The 27,985-nt window shown below is 47.5% G+C and overlaps 2 protein-coding genes across 2 annotated transcripts in view; both read left to right on the forward strand.

The window, feature by feature from the left end:
• The first annotated feature begins 9,564 nt into the window (after positions 1–9,564).
• On the forward strand, positions 9,565–21,654 carry LOC126030021 (zinc finger protein 722-like). The gene is made up of 8 exons (XM_049788230.1): positions 9,565–9,615; positions 11,315–11,441; positions 13,899–13,975; positions 14,272–14,971; positions 19,747–19,759; positions 19,853–19,937; positions 20,035–20,231; positions 21,597–21,654. The coding sequence occupies exons 1-8, from the start codon at positions 9,580–9,582 to the stop codon at positions 21,652–21,654; spliced, it is 1,293 nt and encodes a 430-aa protein (XP_049644187.1). The 5' UTR covers positions 9,565–9,579.
• Positions 21,655–21,888: 234 nt separating this feature from the next.
• Positions 21,889–27,985, forward strand: part of LOC126030022 (zinc finger protein 91-like) — a 28,690-nt gene continuing 22,593 nt past the window's right edge. Inside the window, 2 exon segments of the mRNA XM_049788231.1 lie at positions 21,889–21,975; positions 26,318–27,892. Coding sequence (XP_049644188.1) covers positions 21,943–21,975; positions 26,318–27,892 — 1,608 coding nt within the window. The 5' untranslated portion in view covers positions 21,889–21,942.

Consider the following 27,985-nt stretch of genomic DNA (forward strand, 5'->3'; position numbering starts at 1 on the left):
AACTTTTTGTTTTGTTTTGTTTTTTATTTTTGTTTTTGGGCCACACCTGGCATTGCTCAGGGGTTACTCCTGGCTGTCTGCTCAGAAATAGCTCCTGGCAGGCACGGGGGACCATATGGGACACCGGGATTCGAACCAACCACCTTTGGTCCTGGATCGGCTGCTTGCAAGGCAAGCACCGCTGTGCTATCTCTCCGGGCCCAACCAGGAGTAACTTTGAGCACCATAGAGTGTTGTCCCCAAAAAGAAAAAATTAAAAGTGGAGAGAACCCTTATACATGTAGGGAATGTGATCAGGACTGTTTGCTTCTAAATTTATGTTTATAAGAGGTGCTCAGAGGTTACTACTTCCTCTGCATTCAGGAATCAACCTGGCAGTGCTCAGGGACAAGATGGGATGCCAGGGATTGAACCCTGGTCAGCCATGTGCAAGGCAACCTCCTTCACTATCTCTCAGGCCCTCAGAAACATTTTTGACTGTATGTTAAAACTATTGGTGAGTGAACCCAGAGAATAAATCTAATGTGGATTTTACTGAACTCCTCACCTCCACCCTCCCAACTCATCTCCCCTTTTCTGTAAGCTTATTTTGTACTTGAAAACAACATGCATTCCCCCCACCTAGGTTGCCGCATTCAGCCAGTTTTGTTCAACTAATTCTTCTGTGGCATATTTGGGTTGATTGTAGAATGCAGACCGCAAGTGCAGATGTTAACATTTTAGCAATTTGCTTTTGGGACGGGAACTCCAAACAGGAACCAGCTGGTAAGATTTGCAAGTGCCAAATCAATATTATGATTATGGTTCCTGGAAAGCTCAGTGTCATAGCACATTTGTCAAGTGGGGCTCTGAGTTCCAGCCCATCACCCCTTCTCTGGTCTCTGCACTGCTGAGAGTATTGAAAGCCCAGTGCGAGGAGAAGTTGCCTATTAGTCTCCTGTTAGTCTCCCCTGAGTGTCGACGTGAATTCAGAAAGTTTTCCAACCTAAAGATAGTATTTTTCACACTGAAGAAATACTGTGATCTGTGGAGAAGGGGTTAGTGAGGGAAATAAAATATTATTTTGATTTGATAAAATGTAAGCTCGAGTTTTGCTTAAACTCGCTCATTTCTTGGCTGGATCCACATCCAGTGGGAAGGTCTCTTGCTGTGTGTGGGGATGGAATCCTGGGTCCCACTAAGCGTGATTGGGAGCACACAGCCAAGAGGACTCATGAGCACCACCTGTTGGGGATCCCCAGAAGTATATATACAAATGAAAAAAGAAAAGGAACTGATTGATGCTTAAGAGGAATATCCTATAGTGGGCCCTTTTCCTTTTTGGGAGGTTGGGGTGGGAGGATATAGCTGGCAATCTTCGGAAGTTCCTCTGGCTCAAGGACCTTATGGGATGCTGGGGATTTAACCTAGGCTGGCCAACTACCATACATGGCACTCCGTGCTGTCCTATGGCTCCAGCCCTCCTCAGGTATTTAAATGGCAGTATGCTGTTTCTTTCCATTGTGTGGGGGATCCTGCCTGGCCTTGGTGTTTATAGGTTCCACAGTGAGCTCTAACCAAGCCCCAAAAGTGGTGTTTTGGTTTTGTTTGGCATCCACTTGTTTCTATTTTTTTTGTTTGTTTATTTGTTTTTGGTTCACACCCAGAAGTGTTCAGGGGTTACTCCTGTCTCTGCACTCAGAAATCACTGCTGGCAGGCTTGGGGGACCATATGGGATGCCAGAATTCGAACCATCGTCCGCCCTGGATCATCTGCGTACAAGACAAACACCCTACTGCTGGGCTATCTCTTCGGTCCCTCATTTTAGTTTTCTAATACCTTTATTTAAACACCATGGTTACGAACATGTTTGTAGTTGGCTTTTACTCATAAAAAGTACACTCCCTTCACTGGTTCAACTTCCCTGTCACCGGTGTCCTCCGCATCCCTCCTCCCCCACCCCTGCCTGTATTTGAGACAAGCATTCTATTTCTCTCACTACATTGTCCTGATAGTTGTTGGTGTAGTTATTTCTCTAACTGGACTCACCAATCTTTGTGGTAAGCTTCGTATCATGTGCCAGTCCTTCCAGCCCTCACCTCTGTTGTCTCTAGTTGTTATTACAATGTCTTTTATTTTTCTTAAATCCCACAGATGAGTGAGACTATTCTGTGTGTGTATCTCTCTCTCTCTGACTTATTTCATGCACCATAATAGTTTCCATGTTCATCCATGGATAGGAAAATGTCATGACTTCATTTTTGACAGCTGCATATTTTCTATAGCTACTCATCTGTTATCGGGCAACTGCATTTCTTCCCAGATTCTGGCGGATTGTTTTTTTGTTTTTGTTTTGTTTTGTTTTGTTTTGGCCATAGCATCTACTTTATTTGTCACACATATACCTATACAAGTGCCTAAGTTGAAAACTTTACAAACACTGTTTCTAGATTCCTTGTCTTTAGGCCTAGAACTCCCAGGCTTCCACACCTGTCTCTCCCAGGAAATGGGACCACCTCCTTGAGGCCTGAGAAGTACATTGTCCTGGCCCTTCTCACCCTCACCACCACCCTTACACTCCCTCACCCTGTCTGCAGGCTGCAGGCTTCACGCTATGGGCAGGCACAGGCACAGGTCTGGGAACTGTGAGGGGTTGGCGCCCTTTAGCGCTAGTGGGTGTGCTCGCAGAAGTGGCCCTACATCTTCAGGCTCAGGCCATAGTCGGTGCAAGTGTGGCAGCCAGACAGCCTAAGTCACAATGCTGGTGCCACACTTCTCAGACACTTAGAGCCTGGGTGGAGTGGCCAGAGCCCCCAGGGACCAGGCAGGGAGGACAGGGGGCTCAGTGAAAAGGGCAGGAAAGCAGTCTCCAGTTCATTCATGTAATCAGGAGAGCATGAACAGTTGATACTACAAGCTGGAAATTTAATGGCATGTACACCGACATTTTGGATCAGAAACTACATAGTTTGGAAGGTTTTTTTCTTACTAGTAACTAAGCCAAGTTCCATCCCTACCACCCCATAGGGTTTCCTTAGTTCAGCCGGAAGTGATCCTAAAGCACAGAGGCAAGAATAAGTCTTAGAACTACTGCATGTGGCCTTGGAACCACAAAGCATCACACACATTGGAAAATGAGTCTCCCGTGATTTCTCAGCACTTGATTCTTGTTTGGTGGGTGGGTTCAGGGTAGCCTAGGCAAGTGGGTGGAGTTAGCAGTATTAATTAAAAATGTTTTCCACTCGTCATTTCTCCCCCCCCTTATTTTTTGCTTTTGTTTATGGACCACACTCAGGGGTTCTCAGGGGTTACAACTGACTCTGCACTCAGATATCACACTGTAAGCTCGGGAGACCATTCAGGATGCTAGGGCTAGAACCCAGGACAGCTTTGTGCAAGGCAAACGCCCTCCCCGCTGTGCTATAATTCAGGCCCAACTAGTTATCTCTTTAGCTCTCCATCTACCCATTTCTCTATGACACAGGGTGGATCCCCAGCTATTGGGATCATCTGAATCAAGTCCACAAGTGAAAAATTCACTCACACACACACACACACACACACACACACGACTCCAGCCAGAAGTGGCTGGAGCCAGGCCCTTTAAGACACACACACACACACACACACACACACACACACACACACACACACACACACACACACACACACACTCTCCAGCCAGAAGTGGCTTGACATCATGCATTCTGTGCTTTTTTTATAAGGTCTTCCAGTGCTTAAAGCATCTGCACTGCCTAGGCTGAGAGGTGTAGGGCTCCCCCGCTGGGTTAGGGAGTCCTGGAGGGACGATTTGTTTTTCTCTCTCTGGCCATTGAGGACACCCAGATCTCCAAGGTCTCGGCCAGGTATGCAGCGGGGCCGCCCCATAGAGCTTTGGGGTTGGCTGTCCCCAGGGACTGGACAGACCAAGCGTGGGACAGTTGATCTTGTTGCTTTTGTTCCTGCCAATGAACCAGGATCATCTCAATAGACTAAAGAGACTAAGAAGTGAGTTGGGCCGGGAAAGGGCAGCCCTAGGTTGGGGTAGAAGTTGAAGCAGGAAATGGAAGGAGAAAAGGGGTTTGAACAAACTATTGCAGGGAGTTTTAGAAAAAGTATCAACCAAATAATGCTGATGGGTCATTTTTCCCTTTTAAATTTTTTGGGGTGTTTCATACCCAGCAAGGCTCAGGACTCCCTGCTCTTTGCTCAGGGCTCACTACTGGCCAGCTTGGGACCATATGTTATGCCACAAATCATACCCCAGTTTGGCTGCCTGTAAGTAAACTGTCTTATCTGCTGTCCTAGTTAGCTCCATGATGTTTTTGTTTTTACATAAAACTATCTTCTATACAATGCATACATTTCAGGCTCTCTGTGCACAAAACACATCTCGTTGGCAATCCCAAGCAGGCTCCTTACTGCCTGTACTATCTGGCCTCAATTAGGAATTTTAAAGCTCTGTACTGCATGGATGTGGCTCATTGCCTGAGTGCTTCCCCTTATATACTGGAGACTTGATTTGCTTTGGGCACTAAAAAAATAAATAAGGGACTGGAGCGGTGGCGCAAGAGGTAGGCCCTGTCCTACCTAAGACGGACTGAGGTTTGATCACCCAGAATCCCATATAGTCCCCCAAGCCAGGAGCAATTTCTGAATGCATAGCCAGAAGTAACTCCTGAGCATCACCGGGTGTGCCCCCCCAAAAAAATATTAAAAAATAAATGTAGGGCCAAACAAAAGCAAATGTTTTGCCTTCAGTTGTAGAGCTGTGGGTGTACTCTAGTAGCACCCTAATCCTTGAAAAACGTAATTTTATTTATTTATTTATTTATTTATTTATTTATTTTGGTTTTTGGGTCACACCCAGTAGTGCTCAGGGGTTTACTCCTGGCTCCACTCTCAGAAATTGCTCCTGGAAGTCTCGGGGGATCATATGGGATGCCAGAATTCAAACCAATGACCTTCTGCATGAAAGGCAAACGCCTTACCTCCATGCTATCTCTCCGGCCCTATAATTTTTAAAAATGGGGATCAGCGTATATGTCATGCCTGTGTGACACACACCCTGCCCTCAGTTTCACTGAATGAAAAATCAGGAAGATGATTGTGGCTCATTAGGAGATAACATATTAATTGTGAGAGGCCTCAACGTTTATTCTTAGCATCCTACAAAGTACAAAAATGTCAGAGGCCAGCTGAGTCAGGCAGCACTGAGAGGGGCTTCAGGGTTTCTTGCATAGAAGGATGGAAGCTAGGAGTAGGCGAAGAGTGGTTGCTCAGAGACCAGACACACTCAAGAGTTGTCATAACTGAGTCCACTTCATTTGGAGTTCTGCTTCATATTTAAGCAAAAAATGGGGCCAGGAAGGTGGCGCTAGAGGTAAGGTGTCTGCCTTGCAAGCGCTAGCGTAGGACGGACCGCGGTTCGATCCCCCGGCGTCCCATATGGTCCCCCCAAGCCAGGAGCGACTTCTGAGCCTATAGCCAGGAGTAACCCCTGAGCATTAAATGGGTGTGGCCCAAAAACAAAACAAAACAAAAAATTATCAATAGTAGGAACTTGGGTAGGTCACACATGACATTTTAGCCACTGGGTTAAACATGATGTATCAGCACAATCATTAGCCATCTAAACATACATATTTTATAAATTTTGTGGGGGTTCACATCCTGTGTCACTCAGAGGTTACTCCTAGCTCTGTGCTCAGAAATTGCTCCTGGCAGGCTCTGGAGGCCATATGGGATTCTGGGATTTGAGCCATCGTCCATCCCGGGTCAGTTGCATGCAAGGCAAATGCTCTACTGCTGGGCTATAAGTTCTTTCTACTATCAACAGATTCATTTACCCTAGACAGAAATTTAAAAAAAAGACTTATTCTTTCCTCTTGGATCATTTTTACTAGTAAACTATTCATAATCAACAAAATACTAGTCCATTGTTTATTAATGCTAAACTAAGGCCCTATTGTAAAAGGGAGCAGATGTAATTCTTGAAAAGACCAAATATTCTCAGAACCTCCATCTTACTAAGTAACTGGCCAAAATTATTATTGTAAATTCTACCAGCTTGAGAAAGGCAGAACTAAGTATTAGTGTAAATTCTTCGAGCTTGGGAAAGGCAGTTTAGGGAAGTTGGGTGTGTCCCAGCAATTCTTGTTTAACTGCAAGGGGCAAAGAAAGGCAAACAGTTTTTTCATCCACTCAGCATTGTTAATTCTCATTAAGCATTAATGTTTAATAAGCCCATTGTTGCTATCCTGCCAAGCGCTAACCTAGCACACAACTGGCCTTTTCTTAGCAGTGTCTGCCAGGACTGCTCCCTCATTTTCAGTTGGAGGCTAGGCCTGCTGCACAACATTCCTACTGGTAGTCAGCCATGGTGCTGTAGATTGGGGCTACAGCACAAAATACTCAGATGGAAGATAAAACCCTTTTTTTTTTTCCTTTGGTTTATGAGTCACACTAGGGATTACTCCTGGCTCTCCACTCAGAAATCACTCCTGGCAGGCACGGGGGACCATATGGGATGCCGGGATTTGAACCACCCTGTGTCCTGGATGGGTTGCTTGCAAGGCAAATGCCCTACTGGTGTGCTATCTCTCCGCCCCGGAAGATGAAACTCTTTGTTTGCTTTTGCACCATACTGGTGTTCCTGCCTGATTGATTGTAGTTAAAGGCCTGAGCGGTAAGTACAGAAGGTAGGAGATTTACCTTGCAGGAGGCCAACAGGGTTCAATCCCTGGCATCCATATGGTTCCCCGAGCCCACCAGAAATAATTTCTGAGCACAGCCAGAAGTAACCCTAATGGTCCAGGGTGTAGCCCCAAAACCAAAAAAAAAAGTAAATATTTGATAGAATAGTTGTAATTTGATAATTTGTCATAGTGATTTTATAATATCATCATCATATAAGATAATATTAATTGGTTATGAGAGGCCCCATATTTTATCCTCAGCATCCTATAAAATACAAAAACACCTAGAAGAAACTCTTTTTTTCGTTGTGTTTTTGGGGTCATACCTGGTCGTGTTGAAGAACTATCCCTGGCAGAAAACTCACCTGTAGTAATTCACATGAGACCTGCCTTTACCTAGGGCTGGCCCTTTAAGGCTGGAGGCGGCGACGGATGACGTCATCAGGCGAGACGTGGGACCTTTTTCGCGCCGGACGGGCCGCCGGGCCTCGGGTCGCCTTTGGTCCCGTGGGGAACGACGAGTAGACGCGCCCGAGGTGCAGGGGGCATCGAAGGCCAATCGGCCTCGGCGCCGACGCCCCGCACCTCCCGGGGTCCGCGTGGTGAGTGGCGCGGGCGCGGGGCGGGGGTCCTGGGTGCGGGATTGTCCTGAGCCCTGGGCCCCGCATGGATGTGGGGACCATCCCGATCACCCACACGACGGACTGCAGGGCCTGGAGCTGCTGGAGAACCTCCAGATGGACGGTGTTGGGCAGGGCCACAGCCCCCAGCTACAAAGACCCAGTGGCCCTTTGTCATTTTCATTGTCTGCCTGGAAAGGGGTTCTGGGGTTTCATGTGTCATCCAGGCAGCTGGATGGGGTTTCAGGAAACACTAGGTTTTATTTTTTTTCTTGCACTCAGGAATCACTCCTGGCCTTTCCTGGAGGACTATTTGGGATGATCAGCCGATGATCAGCATCCCTGGTAGGCTGTGGGCCAGGCAGCCCTCTCCTTTCAGGACTCCTCTTGTTCCTGCCCTGGAAACATTGGGCTTTTCAATCACTTTTGGGTTTGGTGCCACACCCCACAAGCTCAGGGATGATGCCTGGCTCTGCACTCACTCAGAGATCACTCCTGATAAGCTCAGGGGATCCTATAAGGTGCTGAAACATTGGGCTTTTCAATCACTTTTGGGTGCTGGGGATTGAACTCAGGTGGACCACTTGCAAGGCAAGTCCCCTAGACACACTATTATTCTGATTCAACTTTGGTATTTTTTTCTTCTAGGTAAAGAATTTTTTCTCTGCCTCTCAAGTTGCAGAGCAACACACATGCGACGAGGGACCACAGGCTGTTGAGGTGAGTGCTTTGGGAAAAGGGACTTTAAGCAAAATAGTTACCTTGGGAAAGGGGTGAGTTGCGTAGTACAGTCGGGGCTCTGGAAACATATTTCATGTCCAAGTATCCAACTTGGGCCAGCGGATTACAGAACAAAATGACTCCCTGCTATACTATTGTCTCCTTCCTCCAAGATTCTTTTTACTGTTAAAAAAATAGACTTTAGGGGCCAGAGAGATAGCACAGCGATAGGGCATTTACCTTGCATGCAGCCAACCCAGGGAAGGACCCGGTTCAATTCCTAGCATCCCATTTGGTCCCCCAGCCTGCCAGGGACGATTTGCAGAGGAGTAACCACTGAGCACCGCTGGGTGTGGCTCAAAAACCAACAAATCAATCAACAAATAAATGAATAAAGTCTTCTCCAAGTTTTTTTATTGTTAAAAAATAGACTTTAGGGGTCCGAGAGATAGCACAGCGATAGGGCATTTACCTTGCATGCAGCTGATCCAGGGAAGGACCCGGTTCGATTTCTAGCGTCCCATATGGTCCTCCAGCCTGCCAGGGGCGATTTCTTGAGTGCAGAGGACTGACCACTGAGCGCCGCTGGGTGTGGCTCAAAAACCAACAAATCAACAAATAAATAAATGAACAAAGTTTTTAAAAACAAAAAAAATAGGGGCCGGCAAGGTGGTGCTAGAGGTAAGGTGTCTGCCTTGCAAGCACTAGCCAAGGAAAGATCGCGACATCGGTTCAATCCCCTGGCGTCCCATATGGTCCCCCCAAGCCAGGGGCAATTTCTGAGCACTTAGCCTGGAGTAACCCCTGAGCATCAAACGGGTGTGGTCTGGAAAACCAAAAAAAAAAAAAATAGACTTTAGTCTAGAAGCTCCAGTTGCCAGACACAGGTCAAATCATGGCCCTTACTAAGCTCTATGGAGACTAGGCTAATTGGGCTGTGCAACAGCTATTCAGGCTCTTTCCACAAATGTTCCTGCACAGAAGAGCAGGTGCTTGATACTAGGTTCAGGTGTGCTGATTAGAGTTAGGAGCAAGCAGGACCCAGGGAAACCCTGAGCCAATGGGACAAAGCTGTGGCAGTGCCTGTGTTCACCCAGGACCTGGGTGACCCATGTCCCCACCAGCCTACCAGGAGGGCATCGGAGGGTTTGTTCCCCCTGAGTCCCTGAAGTGGAGCCATTTCCTGGCTTAATGTTGGTGCAGTGCTGCTGCCAGCCTTGGAGGCACAGGTGTGCAGGGCTTCTGCCCCAGAGTTTGGAGGATTGTCCTGGGCTCTCAGGGGCTGTGTGGAGTTCAGAGAGGATGCAGTGTTCAGGTTTGCAGTTTCTTTCCTGTAGAGCAAGGCCAACACTTTTGTTCGTCTCACAGCCAGGATCCCAACCCGCTTCTGTGTCCCTGGGACAGGAAGGAGTCTCTGGCCATATCTCCTTGTGTGGGTCTGAGCTAGTGCCCATTAGGGCAGGGGATCATGCTCATCTCTTGAGCACACGGCTATGATTTTCTTCCAGGGCTTCCTATAAAGGGTCTTGCTGTTGCTCTTCAGGAATAATCCACGGGAGAGATGATGGGGCTGCACCGTCTGATGTCCTGTCCCCAGGTAGGGGCAAGTGTGGGCTCAAAGAGGGACAGGGTGGGGGGACAGGAATATACACAGGGGTGTGGTTCCTAGAAGGGGCACTTTTCTGTTTGAGGCCATGTTTGTCTTTGTTTACTGTGCTGTGTTTGGTTTGGGCCCACGCCTGGTGATGCTTGGTTCTTTCTCCTGACTCGATGCTCTTGGAACAACCCTGGCAGGTCTCAGACCTTTTGGGGTGCTGGGATCCAGGTTACATTCCAGGCAATAAGGGCCCCAATGTTGGTGAGGAACAAGGCCTTGATTCCAGGATTTCTGCCATGATGCATCCATCATTCCTGCCTCACCTGGGGAAAAGCTTTTTGATTAATTTTTAATTTTTGGCACCACACTAAAAGGGGTTACATCTAGCTCTGCACTCAGGTGGTTTTCCTGCTGTGCTTATGGACCATATGGGGTTATTGGGAATTCAATCTGGGAGCAACCAAATGCAAGGCAAGATTTCTCCCCTTTGTCCTGTCTTTTTAGCACAAAGTTCTTTTGTATTTTGCTGATGCTCCCAGATGCCACGCCTATTCCCATAGCATTGAATCCTTCCTAATTCCTGTCCTTACTCAGTGCCCTCCATGGATGTCTGGCACACTCCCCCCGGGGTCTCTAACTCTGGGCTTGGGGTGAAGAATTTTCTGCTTTAATGGGAAGAACGCTGCTAGGTTTTCCCTACATTTCCGTGTAGGATTTGATTTGGTTTTAGTTTTGGTTTCTTGTGTGATAATCTGTGTTATTTCAGATTTTTTTTTTAATTTTATGACTTTTGTGCTACATTGTTAATGCTCAGGGCTTCTTCTTGGCTCTGGGTTCAGGACACATCATGGGACTCTAGACTTTTCTGGGATTGACCCTGTGTTGGCCTTGTCTTGCCCTCCCTGGCACTCTTCCTGCCTCTGTTGCTCAGGACATGCAGTTCAGCTCTTTTGTCCTTCACTCTGCAGAATCTTGCTTCCTCCCTGCAGCCACTTTCTCCTCAATAAGCCAGTTGGACTTTAAAAGCCTCTTAGTCTGAGTCTCATGGCTTTATGGCACTGAGAGGGGAAAGTGAGCAAAGGATCTTTCTAGAAGAAATAAGCTTTGAGGGCCCGGAGAGATAGCACAGCACCGTTTGCCTTGCAAGCAGCCAATCCAGGACTAAAGGTGGTTGGTTCGAATCCCGGTGTCCCATATGGTCCCCAATGCCTGCCAGGAGCTATTTCTGAGCAGACAGCCAGGAGTAACCCCTGAGCACCGCTGGGTGTGGCCCAAAAACCAAAAACCAAAAAAAAAAGGTTTGAGTCACTCACTGGACCTTGAATTTTCTCTCTCTCTCTCTTTTTTTTTTTTTTTAATTTTCCCTAGTACCAAGGGCAGAGATGGGCATTAGGGGCAGTTTGGGGCTAGTATATGCTTAGAATTTTGGGCACACCCAGACTTGCTTTTTCAGCTCCTTTTGTCTCTATGCTCAGGAGTTACTCCCAGTAGTACTCAATGGTCCTAGTGGTTCAAGACATTGGCATAGGGATGTTTGTGTGCCTGTGTCCTAGGGGTGCCCATGGAAAGAAGGACATTGTAGCTGATTCCTCCCAATAGGATTGGGGGCAATACCTGTGCCCCTCTAGGTTCTTTGGGGCATCCTGTCCTCTTCCCCATGTGGGCTGAGCCCTGACCCCCTCCTGTGTGTCTGGCTCAGGACACAGTGACCTTTTCCGACGTGGCTGTGAGCTTCTCCCCAGAAGAGTGGCCATACCTTGATGCCTCACAGAGGAAGCTCTACAGAGATGTGATGCTGGAGATCATTCAACACCTGCAGGCCATAGGTGAGAGCCGCCCTAGGGTACCCATGTTGTGCTACACCTGAGGGAGGGATCCTGGGATCTGACCTGGGATCTGGGTTCCACAGGGACATGATTCTGCAGCTCCCAAGACAAACTTCTCTCAATTGGCCGGAGAGATAGCATGGAGGTAAGGCATTTGCCTTTCATGCAGAAGGTCATTGGTTCGAATCCTGGCACCCCATATGGTCCCCTGAGCCTGCCAGGAGCAATTTCTGAGCATAGAGCCAGGAGTAACCCCTGAGCACTGCCAGGTGTGACCCAAAAACCAAAAGAAAAAAAAAAAACTTCTCTCAATTGTTCTAACCCCCAGCCCCTAACTTCATTTCTTTGATGAGTCCAACTTAAAGTTTGACATGTCATTTCACAGTCCTGAGATATTATACTGTAGTATGTTGGGTCTTTGCCTGGCTGGATCCAAGCAGGTTGGGTCTGGCTCCACATTGGTCCCCTAAAATTACCAGGTGTCATTGTCATGCTTGAGCAGATCCAATAGTCAGCCCCACCCACTTCACAGGGCCATTCAAAAACTCCCCCCAATTTAAGTCTTTTTTTTTTTTAAGTTGAGATAGAGGCTCTTGGCCACACCTGGGAGTGCTCAGAGCTTACACCAGCCAATGAGTCACTCCTGGCATTGGTCGAGGGTCACTTCTTGTGCTAGTGATCAAACAAATGTCAGCCTTGACCAAGGTTATTTTTCCCCGCTGTACTATTTTCCCAACTCCCAGTGATTTCAACTTGAATGTGAGCAAGTGTGACTTAAGTTTAGTTCACAATTTATTAAAGGCCACATGGCATCAGTACCTCCCAATAAAGGGGGGGAATAAGTAAGGCTCGCATGTAAAGCATGTTCCTAAATCCACGTGTTGTATCATGGACCTCCATTTGTGGAGGGTTTGTTTGTTTGTTTGTTTTTCTGGGCCACACCCTTCAGTGCTCAGGGATTACTCCTGGCTGTGCACTCAGAAATCGCTCCCAGAGGTCAGAGAAATAGCACATCGATAGGCTGTTGCCTTGCATGCAGCCAACGCAGAATGGACGCCGCTTCAAATCCCAGCATCCCATATGGTCCCTTGAGCCTGCCAGGAGCGACTTCTGAGGACAGAGCCAGGAGTAACTCCGCTGCTGGGCGTGACCCAAAAATTTAAAAAAGAAAAAAAGAAAAAAAGAAATCACTCCTAGCAGGCTCGGGGGACCATATGTGATGCCAGGGATCGACCCAGGTCAGCCATGTACAAGGCAAACGCCCTAATTAATCACTCCTGCTCATTCTGCCACTATTTTTGCGTGTTTTTTTTTTTTGGGGGGGGGGGGCCACACCCAGTGATGCTCAGGGGTTACTCCTGGCTATGTGCTCAGAAATCTCGCCTGGCTTGGGGGAATCAGATGGAACTCCAGTGATCCAACCAGGTTCATCCTGGGTTAGCCGCATGCAAGGCAAATGTCCTACTGCTGCGTTATTTCTACAGCTCCATCTTTTGCGGGTTTTTTGTTTGATTTTAGTCCACACTGGGCAGTGCTCAGGCCTTATTTATTTATTTATTTATTTATTTATTTATTTATTTTGGTTTTTGGGTCATACCTGGCAGCGCTCAGGGGTTACTTCTGGCTCTACGCTCAGAAGTCACTCCTGGCAAGCTCAATGGACTATATGGGATGCCGAGATACAAACCAGGATCCGTCCTGTGTTGGCCATGTGCAAAGCAAACGCCTTACCATTGTGCTATCTTATTTCTGACTTTGGGGATTTAGTGAGATGCTGGGGATCAAAAGGGGTATAAGGAAACACTCTACCACTGTGTTAGTGCTTCAGCTCCAAATATTAAGAATTGTTTTGCTAATGTTTGGGGACCAGTTCACTAATAATCAAGGGTTAGTCCTGAATCTGCACTCAGGAATCACTCCTGGCAGTGCTTAGAGGATTATATGGGATGCTGATAATTGAACTTGGGTCAGCCACATGAAAAGCAAACACCCTCCCTGCTGAGTTATTTTATTGGCCCACTCAAACATAGTTTTTGTCTGTACATATAAACAATTTCCAAGCAAGCCCATCTCAAACCTACTGTGGATTTTTTCCAACCTCCACAAAGGGATCTTCCCAACCTATCTTCCCTTTTCTTTAAACTGATTTAGTATGTAAGAACATGGGGTCTTTTGGGGAGGGTTTTTTGTTTGTTTGTTTTTGGTTCATACCTGGCAGTGCTCAGGGGTTACTCCTGGCTCTGTGCTCAGAAATCATCCCAGCAAGCTTGAGGGACTATATGGGATGCCAGGAATCGAACCAGAGTTCGTCCTGGATTGGGCGCATGCAAGGCAAACGCCCTTCCACTGTGCTATCTCTCCAGCCCCTAAAAAACATGTATTCACTTGATATATGTTGCTGCATTCAACCAGTTTCCTTCACCTAATTCTTACATTGCATATTTGATTTGATTTTAGAAGGCAGTCCACCAGTTCAGGATTTGGCATTTCAGCAATTTACTTTTGGAACAGGATCTCCAAACAGGAGTGAGATGGTAAGACTTGCAAGTTTCAAATCAATATTATTCTGGTAGAGGGACAGCTTAGCACCACAAGAGCACTGAGAATGTGGAGCCCTGGGTTCCAGCCCGATCACCCCATCTGTGATCTCTGCACTCCGGGGAGGATCCAGTGCCCAGTGTGGAAGAAGTTGCCGTTAGTCTTACCTGAGGGCTAAACTGAATTCAAGAAGTTTACAACCCAAAGAAATTCATGGTATTTTCACACCAAGGGAATACAGTGTTTTCTTTGGAACAAGGAGTAATTTGACTAACCCTCTGCCTTTCCACAGGGAAGCATCCAGCCCCGGCTGAATGGGGGAGATCCTGTGCTTTGGGAGACACTCTGGAGGGAACCATCCTGCCTGTATCCAGATGGGAGCCAGGATTCGGTGGGCATCTGTTCTGGACAACCTGAGAAGCACATTCCCCAAGGAATTGAGCCGCCTGAATGTAAGCAATGTTGGGGTTACTTTCCAGGTGCTCAACACTGCTATGTGCCCGTGGACACCCCCATTGTACAGGATCCCTCTGGCTGTCATCAAGGTAGACATGCTTGGAGTCATCTGTCATGCCAGAGTGACCCTAAGGAAGTCCAGACACCAAAGAAAGGTCATAAATGTCCAGAGTGTGGGAAGGCCTTTTCTCGATCCTCAAACCTTTCTGAACACAAGAAAATTCATACAGGAGAGAAACCTTATCAGGAGTGTGGGAAGGTCTTCTCTCGATCCTCAGTACTTTCTTCACACAATAAATCACATACAGGAGACAAGCCTTATAAATGTCCAGAGTGTGGGAAGGCCTTCGCTCGATCTTCAGGCCTTGCTGCACATAAGAAAACTCATACAGGCTACAGGCCTTATACGTGTCAGGAGTGTGGGAAGGCCTTTGTTGGATTTAAATCCCTTTCTGCTCATAAGAAAATCCATACAGGAGAAAAACCTTATACATGCCAGGAGTGTGGAAAGGCCTTCACCAGATCCTCAAGCCTATGTAAGCACAAGAAAAGTCATACAGGAGACAGGCCTCATACATGTCAAGACTGTGGGAAGGCTTTCACTTACCACTTCGAACTTATTCTGCACAAGAAAATTCATACAGGAGAGAAACCTTATATATGCCAGGAGTGTGGAAAGGCCTTTACTCGATCCTCAGGCCTTGTTGCGCACAGGACAACTCATACAGGAGAGAAACCTTATACATGCCAGGAGTGTTGGAAGACCTTCACTCGATCTTCAGGCCTTGCCGCACACAAGAAAATTCATACAGGCTACAGGCCTCATACATGTCAGGAATGTGGGAAGGCCTTCATTTACAACTCAGACCTTTCTGCGCACATGAAGATTCATACGGGAATCAAACCTTATACATGTGAGGAGTGCGGGCAGGCCTTTAGTCGATCCTCATTTCTTTCTACTCACAAGAAAATTCATGCAGGACAAAAGGCCTATACATGTCAAGAGTGTGGAAAGATTTTCACTCAATCCTCGAACCTTTCTACACACAAGAAAATTCATACAGGCGAGAAACCTCATGCATGTCCACAGTGTGGGAAGTCCTTCCTTCTAATCTGGACACTTCATCGGCACTTTCGTGTTCATACAGGAGAGAAACCTTATGTATGTCAGGAGTGTGAGAAGGCCTTCACTTCCCCCTTAGCATTTATGAAACACAGGAAAATTCATTCTGAAGAGAAATCTAGGTAGGTTAGGATTATGGGAAAGCTTTTCCATTCTCTTCAGAATTTTTAATATGAAAATTATATCAGGAATTACTGAGTACATCAGGGAGGGCATTTTTCTTGCACACCACAAGCCAGGGTTCAATATGTGGCAATGTAGGGTCCTCAAAGTTTTCCAATAGAGATTCCTGTCTGCAATGCCAGGAGTAACTTTTGAGTACCACAGAGTGTGGCTCCAAAAAAAAAATTAAAAAAATTAAAAGTTGGGCCAGAGTGGTGGCACAAGTGGTAGGGCATTTGCTTTGTATGTACTAACCTAGGACGGACCACGGTTCGATCCCCCGGCCTCCCATATGGTCCCCCAAGCCAGCAGCAATTTCTGAGCGCATAGGCAGGAGTAACCCCTGAGCATCATCGGGTATGGCCCAAAAAGAAAATTGAAAATGGAGAGCACCCTTACATACGTAGGGAATGTGGCAAGGAACTGTGTTTACTTCTGAGATTTTTCTGCTAATAAAAGAACACTTGGAGAGAAACTTTATCCATAAATGTAGTGTGGGAAGGGCTTCATTTGACCTTCGATCTGTCTATCAGCATCCGTTTATATGCTTGACCCTCAGCATCCCATCTGGTCCCCCAAGCACCACCAGGAGTGATTGTGAGTGCAGTCAAGAGTAACTCCTGAGTGTTGCCAGATGTGGTCAAATATTTGTCTTAGAGAGAAACCTTAGTAGGCACTACTCTATGTGGCCCTTAAAACACAAATACACAAATGCATGAAAGCAAAACACCAAGCACATCGTATCATGAGTCTAGTGGTTTCTGAGTGCTTGGTTCTTGTTTGGTGGGTAGGTAGGTTCAGGGTAGTAGTCTAGGGAAGGGGTGGAGTTTGCAATATTGATTAAAAATTTTTCTAATTGGGACCAGAGCACAGCAGTAAGGTGCTTGCCTTCCACGCATCCAACACAGGACAGATGGCAGTTCAAATCCCGGCATGCCATATGGTCTCCCAAGCCTGCCAGGGGTGATTTCTGAGTACAGAGCCAGGAGTAACCCCTGAGTGCCGCTGGGTGTGATTCCAAAAAAATTTTTTTTCTAATCCTTTTCTTTTTGTTTTTGTTTATGGGCCACACTCAGAGCAACTCAGGAATTATTACTGACTCTGCACTCAGAAATCACACATCACATCCTCAGAGGACCATATGGGATGTTAGGGATAGAACCCAGGACAACCTTATGCAAGGCAAAGGCCCTCCCTGCTGTGCTATAATTCAGGCCCTACTAGTTATCGCCTTAGCGCGCCATCTCCCCATTTCTCGATGATATGGGTAGCTCCCCAGCAGTTTGGATCATCTGATCAAAGTCCAGATGTGAAAAATTCACCTTCTAGCTCCAAAAGAGCCTCGTCAGTAGCTGGAGCCTGGCCCTTTAAGATTCCGGCCAGCAGTAGCATGAAGTCATGAAGCAGGGTTGGTTGGTTTGTTTTCCTCTGTTGTCTGAGCTCCAGAGCTTGAAGCACCTTACTATGAGTTGTAGGGCTCCCCTACTGAGTTAGGGGGGTCTGGAGGGACAGTTTTCTCTCTAGCTGTATAGGGAATGCTCTGAGTGCCTGCGGAGGTTTGGGGGTGGCGGCCCCCAGAGAGGACAGACCGAGTGCTGGACTGTTGGATCTTGTTGCGTTTGTTCCTGCTGATGAACCAGGATCGAGTCCATGGATGGAAGAGACTGAGGAAGAGGTGAGTAGGGCCATGGGATAGGGCAGCCCTAGGGTTGGGTGGATGGAGAAGCTGGAGATTGAAGGAGAAAACCGGTTTGAATTAACTATTGCAGGAAATTTTAGAAATGACCCAAAAGAACCAACCAAATGATGCCACAGGGGCCCTAGGAGGGCTCATGTGATCTGGGGGGAGGAAGAAGCAGCAGCCTGAGTGGAGAATCTGCCCTTTTTGCTCTGACTCCTGGGAGCACCAGGGAGATCCCAGACTTGTGCTTTGCAGGAAAGTCAGGCAGGCCTGGTCTGCCCGGAGGTTGCTGGCCTTGCAAGCAGGCCACCCAGATAGATCACAGCACCCCTAGGCTCTCTTAAGCCAGGCAGGAGCACTACTTGGAGTAGCCCCAAACCCTCCCCCTCAAAAAGTAAGTGGATGGGTCTGGAGAAATATGTCTTGCATGCCCCCCATCTAGGACTGACAGTGGTTCAAATCCTGGCATCCCATCTGGTCCCCAAGCCTGCCAGGGGCAATTTCTGAACACAGAGACGGGTAAACCCAGAGAGCTGCTAGGTGTGACCCAAAAAAAAAAAAAAGTAAGTGGTTGGATTCCAAATTCCTGAGCTGTGATTAGTGATGAGAATTTAAAATCACTGCACTCCTGTGTGTGGACCTGATAGTTTTCGGTACAGAAAATTGTGAAAACTCAATTATACATTCCTTGTATATTCGAGTGGTAGTTTCAACCCCAGCATCCCACAGACACCCCCCCCCCAAGGAACATCTGTCTGATTTCTGCCCAGTGCAGAGTCAAGATTTAACCCAGTGAACTGACTAAACGAGGAAAGATTATATACAAGTGACTGCATGTTTGGTTGGTTTCATTTACCCAGCTTGATTAAGCGATTACTCCTGGCTCTGCACTCTGAAATTGTTCCTGTCTTGGGAGGATCCATATGGAATGCCGGGAGATCAAACTGCAGTCTGTCCTAGGTCAGTCAAGCACAAGGCAAATGGCCTACTGCTGCACCACTGCTCCAGCCCCATCCATTTCTTTAATAAGAAAAATTATGCTAAAGAATACTCATTATTGGGGCCAGAGCTATAGCATAGTGGTAGGGTGTTTGCCTTGCACAGAGCCAATCCAGGATGGATCTGGGTTCCATCCCCAGCCAGGAGCAATTTCTGAGCGCAGAACCAGGAGTAACCCCTGAGCAACACCAAGTGTGGCCCCAAAACAAAACAAACAAAAAACTGTCTTCTCTGGGTTTGGCCTCAAGACTAATGTAGCTTGTGGAATCCCAGCCATATCATTTGATTTGAGTAAGACTTGTGATCTTGTAACCGGCACCCTCGCTTCCTTTGTTTATGATATTCTTACTACCGGAGTCTGACCAAGCAGAATGAAAATGTGCTGTTAACATACTTGTAAGTAAAGAGCCTGAAGTAGCCTGTACTTTCCCATCTAGTGCAAGCCCTAAGGTACTTGAGTTGTCAAGATCAGTTATGAAACTGAAGTTTGGTGCCTCCTCGTTATCTTGTTTTCCTTTTACTTGTATCAGTTGTATTCAATGTCATTAAAAAGAAATAAAAGTTCTTGTCGTGGCAAAATAAATTAATTTTTAAATTTAATTTAAAAAATTTTGAGAGGTTTTTTGGGTTTTTTTTTTTTTTTTTTTTTTTTTCCCACACCCAGCAGTCCTCTAGACTTCCTGCTCTTTGCTCAGGGCCCACTGCTGGCTAGCTTGGGGAACTATATGTTATGCCACAGATCAAACTAGTTTGGCTGCACACACACACACACACACACACACACACACACACACACACACACACACACACTGGAGACTCTGGGTTTGGTTTGGGCACTAAAAATTATACACACACATTGGGTACTAAAAATTACACACACACACACACACACACACACACACACACACACACACACACACACTGGAGACTGGGCTTGGTTTGGGCACTAAAAATTAAACGAAGGACCAAACAAAAGCACATGATTTGCCTTCAGTTGTAGAGCTGTGGGTGTGGCAAGGTAGCACCCAAATCCTTGAAAGACAAAATTTTTAAATATTGGGACCAGCCTATATGTCATGCCCGTGTGGCACATGTATGACCAACATTACCTGCCCTCAGTTTCACTTAATGAAAAATCCAGGGAGATAATTGTGACTCATTAACAGATAATACACATCGGTTGGGAGAGGTCCCAACGTTTATCCTCAGCACCCTACAAAATACAAAAATGCTCAGATGGAACTTCTTTTTTCGTTTGGTTTTTGGGTCATACCTCTGGCAAAAAATTGACTTTAAAGGTTGTCAGAGAAGACCTGCCTTTTCCCCTTGGAGCTTGTCCCTTTAAGGCTGGGGGCGGAGGTAGAGTGACGTCATCAGACGGGGGCGGCTTGGGGACATTTTTCGTGCCCGACGCTCTCGGGGTTCCAGCCGCCATTGGGCTTATGGATAAAGGACAGATAGATCGTGGCGCCTGGGGGGAAGGGGGACCGCGAAGGCCAATCGATCTCGGCGCCCCGCACCTCCCGGGGTCCGCGTGGTGAGTGGCGGGCGCCCCGGGTTTGGGGCGGAGGCACTGGGGTGTCAGCATGATGTCAGTGCACGACCCTGGGGCCCCTGGCCTTGGTGGCCTCCAGCTCCGTGATGGAGCTGCGGGGACCCTAGATCTGGGGTACCCTGAGCGTGGGGCCCTGCATGGGCGCTGGGACTATCCCGATCACCCACTGCAGGTCCTGGCGCTGCTGGAGAAGCTCCAGATGGACAGGGAGGGGCACGGATGCAGCCCCCCAAATGGGAAAAGGCCTATTGACGTTCTTCATTTTCATGGGCTGCTGTGAGTGGTCCAGGCAGCTGGGTGAGGTTTCAGGAAACACTGGGATTTTCCCCTTTTTTGGGGGGGGTCCATACTCGGTGATACTCAGGGCCATGACTGCATTCAGGAAACACTCTTGACTATGCTCGGAGGATTTTGGGGTGGCAGAGATTGGTTCCCAAAGCGTAAACCCAGCACTGTCTTCTCTCAGTACTTTTTGCTCCTGCCCAGGAAACATTGGACGTTTTTTGCTTTTTTTGTTTGTTCGTTTGTTTTGTTTTGGAGCCACAACGAGTGGTGCTCAGGGTTGATGTCTATCTAGTTCTGCACTCAGAGAACACTCCCAGCAGCTCACACGACCAGATAGGGTGGTGGGGATCTGATTCAGGTGAAGCTCATGCAAGGCATGTCCCCTAAGCTCTCTACTACTACTGTGGTCTTGATTTTGGGCTTATTTATTTATTTATTCATTCATTTATTTATTTATTTTTGCAGAAAAAAGACTATCTCTTCGCTAGTTACAGAGCACCTGCCACTCCCAGTCTCTTTGTGACCATTGACCTCAGGATTTTGGGGTGAGTACTTTGAGTACTTATTTTGGGAAAGGGGATAATTGGACCACACCTAGCAGAGTTCAGGGGAATATATGTTGGGGCTGAGTACAGAACATGGGCTGGTGGTCTGCAGAGCAAACACCTTCCCCGCCCTATTATTGTCCCCCTTACAAATATGTTTAAGGTTAAAAGTTAGATTTTATAGTTGAGTCAAAGGTTGTGGAGGAGGGAGATAAAGGAACTTTAGTCTTGGGGGCTGGCGTGGTGGCGCTAAAGGTAAGGTGTCTGCCTTGCCAGCACGATCCTAGAACGGACTGCGGTTCGATCCCCCAGCATCCCACATGGTTCCCCAAGCCAGGAGTAACCCCTGAGCATTACCGGGTGTGGCCCAAAAACCAAAAAAAAAGAACTTTAGTCTAAAGGTTCCAACTACCAGACATAGGTACAGTATGACCCTTAATAACTCTATGGGTATTGGGAAAATTTTGCTGTACAACATACTGTTTGTGTGAATCTCACTAATTTTTCTATACAAATGAGGGTGTGCTGGATGTTTGTTATAAGATTATTTGCCCTGATTAGGGTTAGGATCAAGCAAAATCCAGGGGAATCCCAGGCCTGCAGGAGAGTTACCAGTATTCACTTGGATCTTGTTCCCCTGGAGGGCAAGCCCAAGCCCATATCCCCACCAGCCAGCCAGGCAGGAGGGGCAGCAGACAGTTTGTCCCTTCTGAGTCCCTGCAGCAGAGCCACTTCCAAGCCGAGAGTACAGGTGTTGGTGCTGGTGTGCAGGGCTCCAGCTACAGAGTCAGCCCTTGTCCTGGTCTCCCAGGGCCTATGTGGGGCCCCCGGAGGATGCAGGGCTCAGGGCTGCATTTTCCTCCGTGTAGAGCAAGGCCAGAACTCCAGCCCTCTCATATCCTGCATTCCTAGCCTGCTTCTGCATCCCCAGGAGAGGAAGGAGCCTCTGGCCGCATCTTCCCATGTGGGTCTGAGCTGGTGCACTAGGGGGGATACAGAGAGGATGCAGCCCATCTGGATGTTTCCAGCCCAAGTGCAGGCACTTTCAGTCAGGGCAAGTGGTTGTGCTCATCTCTGCTGTTCATTGTGACTTTCCTCTAGGACTTCCTGCAAAGGGCCTTGCTGCTGCTCTTAGGGAATAATCCAGTCTGGAGAAGATGGGGACACACCGCCTGACATCCTGTTCCCAGGTAGGAGGCAAGTGTGGGCTCAAAGAGAGACAAGGGGATGGAGCAGGAATGCAACCCTATGGGGTAGTGGGGCCCAGAGATATTTCAGGAAGGAATAGTGGGCCAGGTTGTAACTCCAAGCAGGGGCGCTGGATTCTGCTGTTTAAGGACACTTTTTGTCTTTTTTGGGGGGGAGGGGGCACACTCAGCAGTACTCAGGGGTTACTCCTGGCTCTGAGTTCAGAAATCATTCCTGGCAGACTCGGGGAACCATATGGGATGCTGGGAATCGAACCTAAGTTTGTCCCTGTTGGCAGTGTGCAAGACAAACACCCTACTGTTATACTGTCACTCTGGTCCATGTCCTTGTGTTTGTTTGTTTTGTTTGTTTGTGTTTGTTGTGTTGCGTTGTGTTTGGTTTGTGGGACCATAATTGGTGGTGCTCTGGCCTCATTCCTGGCTCGGTGTTGTTAAGCCACTACTAGCAGGTCTCAGACTCTCTGGGATGCCAGGATCCAGGATGAGCTCCTGGAAATGTGGATGCTGATGTTGCTGAGCACAGATCAGATGCTGGATGCCCCAGCATCCCAGCATTTATGCCAGGAAGCATCAGTTCTGCCTCAGCTGAGAAAAGTTATTTTATTTCTTTTTTTTTTTTTTTTTTTTTTTGGTTTTTGGGCCACACCCGGCGTTGCTCAGGGTTACTCCTGGCTCAGAAAAAGCTCCTGGCAGGCACAGGGGACCATATGGGACACCGGGATTCAAACCAACCACCTTAGGTCCTGGATCGGCTGCTTGCAAGGCAAACACCGCTGTGCTATCTCTCCGGGCCCTTATTTCTTTTTAGTTTTAGGCACCACCCCAAAAGAGGGTTACTTCTAGTTCTTCCCTCAGGAATCACACCTGATGGTCTGAGGGAACCATATGGGGTGTCTGGGTTTGAGCCTATGCAGCCCTGTTCAGTCCAGCTTTTGTTATATATTTTCACTGGCAGATATCCTGTTTTCTCTCAGCTGTATTTGGGATCCTGCTTGGCCTTCACACATGTGTTTAGAGGCTCTACACTGAGCTGTAACCATACCCCATGGGCATGTTTTATATTTGCTTGAAAATGGTGCTTCGGGGGCCCGGAGAGATAGCACAGCAGCGTTTGCCTTGCAAGCAGCCGATCCAGGACCAAAGGTGGTTGGTTTAAATCCCAGTGTCCCATATGGTCCCCCATGCCTGCCAGGAGCTATTTCTGAGCAGACAGCCAGGAGTAACCCCTGAGCATCGCCGGGTGTGCCCCAAAAACCAAAAAAAAGAAAAGAAGAAAATGGTGCTTTGGGGGGGCTGGAGTGATTGAACAGCAGAGTGGACATTTACCTTGCATGTGACTAACCCGGATTAAATCACCAGCATCCCATGTAGTTTCCTGTGCCTGCCAGTCGTGAGCGATTCCTGTTATCCAAGACTAACCCCTGAGTAACACTAGGTATGCCCCATAAAAATTAATAATAACAGGGACCGGAGTGATAGCATAGTTGTAGGGTGTTTGCCTTTCACCAGGATGGACTTTGGTTCGATCCCCAGCGTCCCATATGGTCCCCCAAGCCAGGAGTGATTTCTGAGTGCATAGCCAGTAACCCCTGAGTGTCACCTGTCACCGTGTGTGGCCCAAAAAGCAAAAAAAAAAAAAAAATTAATAATAATAACGTTTTGTTTTTGCTTTTGGGCCACACACAGTGGTGTTCAGGGCTTACTCCTGGCTCTGAGCTCAGAAATTACTCCTGGGGGTGGGGGCCAGAACAGTGGCATAGCGGTAGGGTATTTGCCTTGCACCTGGCCAAACCCAGGGCAGACCTGGGTTCAATTCTTGGCATCCCATATGGTCCCTGAGACTGCCAGGAGCTATTTCTGAGCGCAGAGCCAGAAGTACTCCTGAGTGCTGCCAGGTATGGCCCAAAAAAACAAAAAATAAAATTAAATAAATAAATTACCCCTGGCGGGCTTGGGGGACCAGATGGGATGCCAGGGATTGAACCCAGGTTGGTTGCATTCAAAGCAAACGCCCTCTCTACTGTGCTATCACTTCGGTCCTAGTAAACATTTTTTTGGAAAATGAAAATGGTGCTTTAGTTTCTAAGGAGAGACAAGTTTATACTTCCTTGCCTGTTCACTTATTTAATTAATGAAGTTGAGACATTCTCACAACTCCAGATTCTTCAGAACTCTAACATTTTCCTCATCTTACCAGGGGGCCAGAGTGACAAGTACAGCGAGTAGAGTATTTGCCTTGCATTGGGATGATCCCAGCATCACATAATCACACATATGGTCCCTGAGCCTGCCAGAAATAATTTCTTTTTTTTTTCTTTTTGGCTTTTGGCTTTTGGTTTTTGGCCCACACCCAACAGCATTCAGTGTTTACTCCTGGCTCTGCACTCAGAAATCTTCTCTGGGGGGCCAGAACAATGGCACAGCTGTAAGGCATTTGCCTTGCACACAACCAACTCAGGACAGACGCCGGTTCGATTCCCAGCATCTCATATGGTCCTCCGAGCCTATCAGGAGTGACTTCTGAGCACAGGTTCAAGAGTAACCCCTGAGTGCCGCTGGATATGACCCAAAAACAAAACAAAACCAAAAAGAAATCTTTTTCTAGCAGACTTGGGGGACCATATGGAATGCCGGGGATTGAACCCTGGTCTGTCTTGGTCAGCTGCATTCAAGGCAAACACTCTACTGCTATACTATCAATCCAGCCTGATGCGAGGATTAATTTCTTTCTTTTTTTTTGGGGGGGGGGGGCCACACCCGGCGATGCTCAGGGGTTACTCTTGGCTGTCTGCTCAGAAATAGCTCCTGGCAGGCACGGGGGACCATATGGGACACCGGGATTCAAACCAACCACCTTTGGTCCTGGATCGGCTGCTTGCAAGGCAAATGCTGCTGTGCTATCTCCCAGGGCCCAAGGATTAATTTCTAAGTGCAGAGCCAGAACTGATTTCTAAGCACAGTCATGTATGGCCAAAAAAAAAAAAAAAGGAAACAAATGCAACCAGTAGGTTTTTGCCTGGAAATGCCATCCATGGAACATGTCCCTGGTGAATGGGCGAATGGGCTCAAATCAATAGCAACACTGATTAAGAAAAGAAGATAGGGCCAGGAAGATAGTACAGTAGGTATTATGCTTGCCTTTCACTCAGCTGACCTGGGTTCAATCCCCAGCATCCCATAGGTTCTCCTGAGCACTGCTGAGTGAGACCCAAAACCTTTTTTGTGTGTGTGTGTGGTTTTTGGGTCACACCTTGCAGTGCTCAGGGGTTATTCCTGGCTCCAGGCTCAGAAATTGCTCCTGGCAGGCACGGGGGACCATATGGGGCGCCTTGATTCGAATCGATGACCTCCTGCATGAAAGGCAAACGGCTTACCTCCATGCTATCTCTCCGGCCCCCCCAAAACCTTTTAAAAGAAAAGAATTCAAAACTTACAGAAAACAAACAACTTTGGGGTCACAGGGCTCATAGCCTAGTGGATCAAGAGCCCTGACTGTCCTTGTAGTATAGTATTTATTTATTTTGTTTTGTTTTGGGGCCACACCCATTGATGCTCAGGGGTTACTCCTAGCGATGCGCTCAGAAATCGCACCTGGCTTGGGGGGACCCATGTGGGACGCCGGGGATCAAACCACGGTCTGTCCTAGGCTAGCGCATGCAAGGCAGATAGATGCCTTACCTCTAACGCCACCACACTGGCCCCTTGATTTTTTTTTTAAGGTTTATTTTTTTTAATTTTGGGCCAAAACTGGTAGTGCTCAGGGGGTTACTCCTGGCTCTGTGCTCAAAGATCAGTCCTGGCATGTTTGGGAGACCCTTATAGGATTCCAGGGATTGAACCCAGGTCGGCCAAATACAAGGTAAATGCCATACCCTCTCTACTGTTGCTCCAGCCCCAAGTACTTTTTGATTAGGAAAGAAAATGGGAGACAGAATAGATATTTGCCAATCTATGCTGATCTACTGGGCTCAGTTTTACCTTATTGATGGGGATCTGGGACAGCTACTATAAAAGTGTTAGGAATATCTTCTGGGGTAGGGGGAGATACCAAAGTGAAGACAGAACCCCCACCTACATTGTCTTCCGTGTGGGGACCTGGTTATTGATCAATTAGGGTCCACACATCACCTTTCTTTACCCTCTGCTCAGGCTATTACCTACGTAAGTTCATTTCTTGGCTAAATGTCATCCTGTCCCCACAGACATGCACACATATGGAGAATCATGTTTCTGTAATGGAGATCACACATTCAGGGCTGGATTTGAACATGGAGACGGTCTAGGGAGAGAAAAGTAATAGGACTAACACTCTGATGTTCCACAGGGAAGCAACCAGCCCCAATGGGACAGGGGTGATCCTGTGCTGTGGGACACAGTCTGGAGAGAACCGTTCTGCCAGCACCCCGCTGAGAGTGAGGACTCAGGGGGCATCTCTTCTGAAGGGGGACAGAGTACAGAGAGCATCCTTGCTGCAGAGCCACTGACCTCTGAGCACAGCTCCCCTGAGTTTGCTCCGCCCAGTCCCTGGACTCAGACCCCCGCCCTGGGGCCACCCTGGACTGAGAGAGCAACAGTATTTGCTCCAAGCTCTTCACAGCGACAGGCTAACAAGCATATTCCCTGTGGAGTAGAGCTGCCCAAGTGTAAGCAATGTGGGGGGGCCTTCCCATGTGCTCGGCACTGTGATGTGTCCACAGATACCCCCAGTGCACAGGATCCCTCTGACTGTCAGCGAGTTGGACACGCTTTGGGCCAGCTGTCAAAGTCGAGGGGCCGTAAGAAAGTCCAGACACGAAAGAAACGGCATACATGTTCGGAGTGTGGGAAGGCCTTCACTTACCCTTCAGATCTTAAAAGGCACATGATTATTCATACTGGAAAGAAGCCTTATATGTGCCAGGAGTGTGGGAAAGCTTTTATTCAATCCTCAGACCTTATTAAACACAGAAAAATACATACTAAAGAGAAACCTTATGCATATAAGCAGTATTTGAAGGCCTATACTCAATATTTAAGCCTTACTAATCACTGGAATATTCATACTGGGCAGAAATCTTATGCATGTGACGATTGTGGAAAAACTTTTATTAAATTGTCAGTATTTATTCTGCATAGGAGAGTTCATACTGGAGAAAAACCTTACATATGTAAGGAATGTGGAAAGACCTTCGCTCATTCTTCAAGCCTTACTAGCCACTCAAAAATTCATACTGGAGAGAAACCTTATGCATGTAAGGAGTGTGGGAAGACCTTTACTTCCTCTTCATCCCTTAACATACATAGGAAAATTCACACAGGATACAGGCCTTATACATGCCAGGAGTGCGGGAAGGCCTTCATTCGATCTGCGGACCTTATTAAACACAGGAAAATTCACACTGGAGAGAAACCATATGCATGTAAACAATGTGGGAAGTCCTTCACCGAATCGGCAAGCCTGACTAGCCACTTGAATATTCATACTGGACAGAAACCTTATGAATGTCAGGAGTGCGGGAAGGCCTTCGCTTTCCCCTCCTGCCTCCGTAAACATAAGAAAATTCATTCTGGAGAGAAACCTTATGTATGCAAGCAATGTGGGAAGGCCTTCACCGAGTCATCAAGCCTTACTAGCCACTGGAATATTCATACGGGAGAGAAACCTTATGCATGTAAGGAGTGTGGGAAGACCTTTGCTTCCCCCTCATGCCTTCGGAAACACAGGAGAAGCCACTCTGGAGAGAAGCCTTACGTATGCATGCAATGTGGGAAGGCCTTCTCTCAGTCTTCCAGACTTACTAGCCACTGGAATGTTCACACTGGAGAGAAACCTTATGAATGTTCCGAGTGTGGCAAGGCTTTCACTTCCCCCTCGTGCCTTTGTAAACATCGGAGAATTCACTCTGGAGAGACACCCGAGGTACGTACTGAGTGTGGGAAGTCCTTCACTTTTATATATATGGAATGTCGGAAAACCTCAGTCACTCCTCACTTTACGCATCTGACATGTCAT

This window comes from Suncus etruscus, chromosome 15, assembly GCF_024139225.1.
Source record: "Suncus etruscus isolate mSunEtr1 chromosome 15, mSunEtr1.pri.cur, whole genome shotgun sequence".
Taxonomy (NCBI): domain Eukaryota; kingdom Metazoa; phylum Chordata; class Mammalia; order Eulipotyphla; family Soricidae; genus Suncus; species Suncus etruscus.